Consider the following 6,000-nt stretch of genomic DNA (forward strand, 5'->3'; position numbering starts at 1 on the left):
ACGTTAAAGAAAGGTAGAAAATAATATTTTGGTCCTTTATTTTGAAAAATGTAAACATCCAGCAATGGCTCATTGGTCAAAACTATTACTGAAGCAGTTTATTTGTTTACAGTGGCAAGTAGTTGAAACTAGCTCCACCTCCAGCAGCTATAACAGTAACATGCTGCTTACACACTGATGCTTCAGTATTAATAGTCTAATGATGTCATATATAGTTAGCTAGTTCAGTCCAGTGGTTCACAACCTAGGGGTCGGGCCCCTCCAAAGGGTCCCTGGATAAATCTGAGGGGTCGTGAGATGATTACACAAATCTTCTGATACATAAATCTGTTTTCAGTTTTTTGACTTTTTCTCTAATCTTTGATTTTTGGTGAAACATTGGATCATTTGAATATTTACTGAAATGAAACCATGTGAGAAGTTTAGAGGGAAAAATCACTATTTGGTGGAGCTGTTAACAACTCACAGACATCTGAAATGTGACCCCGACTACACACTGCTTTTTGTAAGACGTCAAAAACCAAAAAGGTTGAAAACCACTGGTTTCATCTTTAACAATATGTTGTATTTTAAAAACTTGTTATATTATCCATTTTGTCAAATCTTTATCTGAAAACTAAAGCTGTCAAATAAATAGTGGAGTAGAAGTATAAAGTAGCATCAAATGGAAATACTCAAGTAAAGTAGAAGTACCTCAAAATCGTACTTAAATGCAGTACTTGAGTAAATGTTTTTTGTTACTTTAGACCATTGCAAGGAAGGAAGCCAAGTCCACACCACACACACAGACAGATGGGAAAACAGGAGTCACAGGGGAAAAGGGAAACATATGGAAACACAAGGGAAATAATTGGAGGCTCGGCCGGGGCCGTGACAAGGACAGTAGGACTCAAAGTCAACTATAGTTATCATGTTCGTGGTAATGAAGGAACATGACATTCAGTGCAACAGGGTGGCTCACCGATGTGTTTTTAAAGCTCTATAGTACAGAGACTGCACAGACAATACTTGTTGGTAGAATACATTGATTGTTGATTTTGGTCTTTCTGTGTGATTTGTTGATACCACCAGACTCCCCTTTAATGTGAAAAACCTCTTATGAGTTCATAAGATCAGTTTTCCAGGTTTTTTACCCAGCAATGTTATTTTTGAGATTTTTGTGCTGATACCAGTGAACCTGGAGGAAGGGTGGGGAAGAAGAGGCTAAAAGATAAGGGGCTGCAAGTAGAAAGAAACAGTTTGTTTTTGGAGTGGGTTTACTGTTTACTTATGGGATTAGTGAGTTGGCAGAGGATGGGGATTTACAGTCAGAACTGGCAGTGTCATGCCAGGAAATGTGTCTGCTGACCCACTTGGTATTACAGACAGGTAAATGGGAAATGTAGTTTAATTATAATCAATTCATAAACTGACAAATTAAAACTTCATTAATAAGATTTGCATTCAAATGCTACATTACAAAACTCAAAGAAAAATAATTAAAAGACTGCTAAATTTGCCAATTAATGATTATTTTCCCTCATTCAGTCTTAGAAAATAATATGAGTATCAAATAATAATTGAATTTTGGGACACTTAACTTAAAGTCCCCTGTTTAGTGTTTATAAATCAATATATAAACACTTATAACTATAACACATTATAATTTAGCACATATAAGTGCTTTTTAATGTATTTGTCAACAACTCCTGTGGTCACTCATAAGTGGAGGATGGTTTTTAAACTAATGACAATATAGTGAAACACAGTTGTAATAATATAAAATGTCTTCATAGGAGAAATTATAATTGGTGACAAATACTGTACATTTATAAACACTTGAACATATCCTTATAACTACATTAATAGTGTGTTATAAACCATTAAGTAACTGTTTATATACTGCTTATAAATGCTCAAAAGGGGAACTTTAAAGTGTTACCTGAATTTTAAAATAGAATCACAAAATGAATTTGATTTAATTTACTTAAGGACAAGTGTGTGGGATTTAGTGGCATCTAGTGGTGAGGTTGCAGATTGGCCACGAAACTCGCGAAAAATGAGAAACGTCCTCTCTAGAGCCAGTGTTTGGTTTGTCCGTTCTGGACTACTGTAGAAACATGGCGATGCAACATGGCGGGCTCCGTGGAAGAGGACCCGCTCCCTATGTCCAGTATTTCCAACTGCAGCCGCAGCTCGAACATAAAGGATAACCCACAGTACTACGTGACACACCCACTTTGTTAGGTTTAGGCAGGAGCAGTGAGATGGTTCAGGTCAAGGAGGGGTGTTGCGTAGCATACCGTTACGCTGACAACAGCAATGTCATGTAGTGTCATGTAGTAAAGTGGGCGTGTCATTTAGCATACCATTAAGGTGATAACATCGGAGGGAGAGGCATAGTGATGTGGGCATGTCATGTAGTAAACTGGGTATGTCATGTAGGTCTGCAAGAGCCTTCTTCTCTATGTAGATATAAAGACACGATTCTTAGTTTCACTAATGAAAACATAATTATGAATATTATGTTCCATTTCTGCCAATTGGTCCCCCTAAATCCCACTTACTGGTCCTTTACTCTGCTGATCATATTACATCTGGCTTCAACATTTACAGTTCGTTTCGTGATGGTTTGAATTTAAAGACAGCATCTGGCCAGTTGGTGCTCCACCTGTTGCTCTGCTGTTTTTTTTTTTTGTTTCTTTTAATTAGTTTTTGGGTGGCATGCTACTTACTAAGGAAGAAGATTAGGGCCACATGTGAAAAATGTGAACTATGAATTCTGAGAAAAAATTCCTAATTCTGACTTTTCTCTCAGAATTTTGAGTTTAAAGTTTAAAGTTAAATTCTGACTTTAAACTCAGAACTCAAATACATTTTTCACATGTGGCCCTAATCCTCTTCCGTAGGGCTTACATTCTTCAAATCAAATGGCCACAAATTGAAACTGTGTTGAAGCAGGAAACAAAGCGTGAGATGGAATATGATTGGCTGACACATTAGTAAGTCCTTTTTAGATTTCAATAATTAATTATCATTTAAAGACAAAATATGGAAATAGAATTATTAATTTTGCAAATTTTACTTTTTACTTTTAGTTTCAAAATGCATCATTTAAATTCAATTATTTTTAAAAAATTAACTGATAATTGAACACTGTAAAAGTCAATAAATATTCCGGTGGAATCACTCCAAACTCCAGAGAGATGTGCTGCTAATCACACTACTGTTGAACCAAGTCAATAATGTATTTTGCTGTCAAAACGGTGACACAATAACATCACAGTCACACTCAATGTTCATCATAGAAAGATCAGAGGGAGCCTTACAGCTGGTGTTTACCAGAACAACAGAGCAGAATATCACACTCCTCCTCTTCCTGCATCTGTCTCCCCTCATGAATGTTCATGCATAAATACTTGAATGCATCATATAAGATGGTGACGTAAATAGGACAAGTATGTTCACACTCCAGCGGGAGCTTAAACTCCTGCTGCTTGTCCTGATTTAACGGAGCATGGAGTTTGGAGAGATACTGTGACCTGCACAATCACGCACACACACACATTGTCTGATCCTCATCTGCGCTCTTTCCTATTGCCAATAGGTCCTGATTATCTCAAACCAGGGGTCTCAGGGCCAAAACAATTCAAGTAGGGCACACACACAGCACAGTATCCTGTGATAGAACCACTATCAGCACCTGACACCTCGAAAACAGGAAAAACGTTTCAGCAGGAGCACAGATGTGTCGGAGTGTTTGGGGGAGGAGCATGGACACAACTATAAAAGCCCTCCAGAGAAATCTAAACTTCACTCCGCTGACTAAGGAGAGACCTCCGTCATGTCGTACTATGAGGTAAGTTAGTCTAGACAAACATGGGTGTTTATGTAAATTCACTAATCTGTGTTTCAGATCAGTGAGGGTTGCTTTTTGCTTTGTGCTTGATCATCATCATCATCATCCATCCGTCTGTCTCCAGCACATCTTCTTCGACTATGACTTCAATGACACAGGTTCTGGCTCTGGGTCTGGTGACCTGGGCGAGGATCTGGAGGAGCCTTGCGGCGTGGAGCACGTGATGACTGCTGACCTTCAGCAGATCTTCTTGCCCGTGGTCTATGCCCTCATCTTCACCCTGGGCATTACTGGAAACGGCCTGGTTGTCATCGTGCTGGGCTGCCAGCGCAGGTGAGAGGAGAGGTGGAGGGTTTCATGGTTGAAAAAGCTTTGTCTTCAATGAATTCTTGTGCACTTGAGTCCTTGTGGAGAGTTTGCATGATTCAGTTTTGCCTTTGTGTGTTCGCCCACAGGTCGAAGTGCAGCCTCACAGACCGGTATCGACTCCATCTCTCAGCCGCTGATCTCCTCTTTGTTCTGGCTCTGCCGTTCTGGGCGGTGGACGCAGCCATGGCTGACTGGCGCTTTGGAGCTGTCACCTGTGTCGGCGTGCATGTGATCTATACAGTCAACCTGTATGGCAGCGTGCTCATCCTGGCGTTTATCAGTCTGGATCGCTACCTGGCAGTAGTCCGAGCTACAGACACCAACACCAGTTGGCTGAGGCAGCTGCTGGCAAACAGACTGGTGTATGTGGGTGAGTGTCGAAAGATTGATCTTCTCTCTGTAACAGGTTGATTTGCTTTCATTTGTCGTCCTTCTCTGCCCGTTAGTTTATCTCTTTACACCTTATCTCACTAAATTCTGTATCTCCTCTCCTCTCCTCTCCTCTCCTCTCCTCTCCTCTCCTCTCCTCTCCTCTCCTCTCCTCTCCTCTCCTCTCCTCTCCTTTCCTCTCCTCTCCTCTCCTCTCCTCTCCTTTCCTCTCCTCTTTCTTCTTCTCCTTTTTTCTTTTACTTTTATCCCCAGTCATTAATCTCTCTATCTCCTCCCTCACTGCAGGTGCCTGGTTGCCTGCTGGCCTGCTGGCAGTGCCCGACTTGATATTTGCCCGAACTCAAGAAGGAGGAGAAGGGACGACTCTGTGCCAGCGATTTTACCCAGAAAGCAACGCTCCTCTCTGGGTCGCGGTCTTCCACCTCCAGCTCGTCCTGGTGGGTCTGGTGATCCCAGGCCTGGTCCTCCTGGTGTGTTACATGGTGATCGTCACCAGGCTGACCCGAGGCCCGCTGGGAGGCCAGAGGCAGAAGCGGCGAGCGGTCAGGACCACCATCGCTCTGGTCCTCTGCTTCTTCGTGTGCTGGCTGCCCTATGGAGCGGGCATCTTTGTGGACACTCTGCTGCGCCTGGAGGTGCTGCCCCGGAGTTGCAACCTGGAGGTCGTCCTGAGCGTGTGGCTGGCGGTGGCTGAGCCGATGGCGTTCGCCCACTGCTGCCTGAACCCGTTGCTGTATGCTTTCCTGGGCGCAGGCTTCAAGAGTTCAGCCCGCAGAGCCCTGACTCTGAGCCGAGCCTCCAGTTTGAAGGTTTTACCACGAAGACGCGCCGGGGCCTCCACGACCACAGAGTCCGAGTCATCCAGTTTACATTCCAGCTAGTGTTTGCTTGTGCTGTGTGCATGTGTGTGTGTGTGTGTCTGTGTGTGTGTGTTTGTATATACTGTATATGTGTGTGCGTGTGTGTACGTGTGTGTGTATTTGTATATACTGTATGTGTCTGTGTTTTCAAGTTTACACAAAGTATCTGAGAAATTTAGGAGCAGTCTGCTGGCACATGACTTGTCTTCTCCTTTTCTCTTGTAAATAGTGTTATAAGAGTTGTTTTCAATACTGCTGTGCTTGTATGCTGTTGTAAACATTTGTAATAAAACATAGAAAATATATTTGTGAAAGCACCTTTTTTGTAAGAGTATTTTTCTTGCTTCCTGAGTGAAACTGTGAATTCCTTGCTTGCAACCACTCAACCACAACTAAAGCCACCCTTACCAAATCTCATTCTCAGAGGGTGAGATAGAAATCAATAGAACCCAACTTACATAAATAAATTCAAAGTCTACCAACCAGGCTAATGAGTTGGGGGATGAAGGCATTCAGCTTTACTGAAAACATGTTCAAAGGGGA

The 6,000-nt window shown here is 42.1% G+C and overlaps 1 protein-coding gene across 1 annotated transcript; it reads left to right on the forward strand.

The window, feature by feature from the left end:
• Positions 1–1,519: 1,519 nt before the first annotated feature.
• LOC122993762 (C-X-C chemokine receptor type 4-like) lies at positions 1,520–5,774 on the forward strand. The gene is made up of 5 exons (XM_044368179.1): positions 1,520–2,198; positions 3,587–3,838; positions 3,963–4,171; positions 4,294–4,577; positions 4,883–5,774. The coding sequence occupies exons 2-5, from the start codon at positions 3,824–3,826 to the stop codon at positions 5,476–5,478; spliced, it is 1,104 nt and encodes a 367-aa protein (XP_044224114.1). The 5' UTR covers positions 1,520–2,198; positions 3,587–3,823; the 3' UTR covers positions 5,479–5,774.
• The last annotated feature ends 226 nt before the right edge of the window (positions 5,775–6,000 follow it).

Source organism: Thunnus albacares, chromosome 12, assembly GCF_914725855.1.
Source record: "Thunnus albacares chromosome 12, fThuAlb1.1, whole genome shotgun sequence".
NCBI classification, from domain to species: domain Eukaryota; kingdom Metazoa; phylum Chordata; class Actinopteri; order Scombriformes; family Scombridae; genus Thunnus; species Thunnus albacares.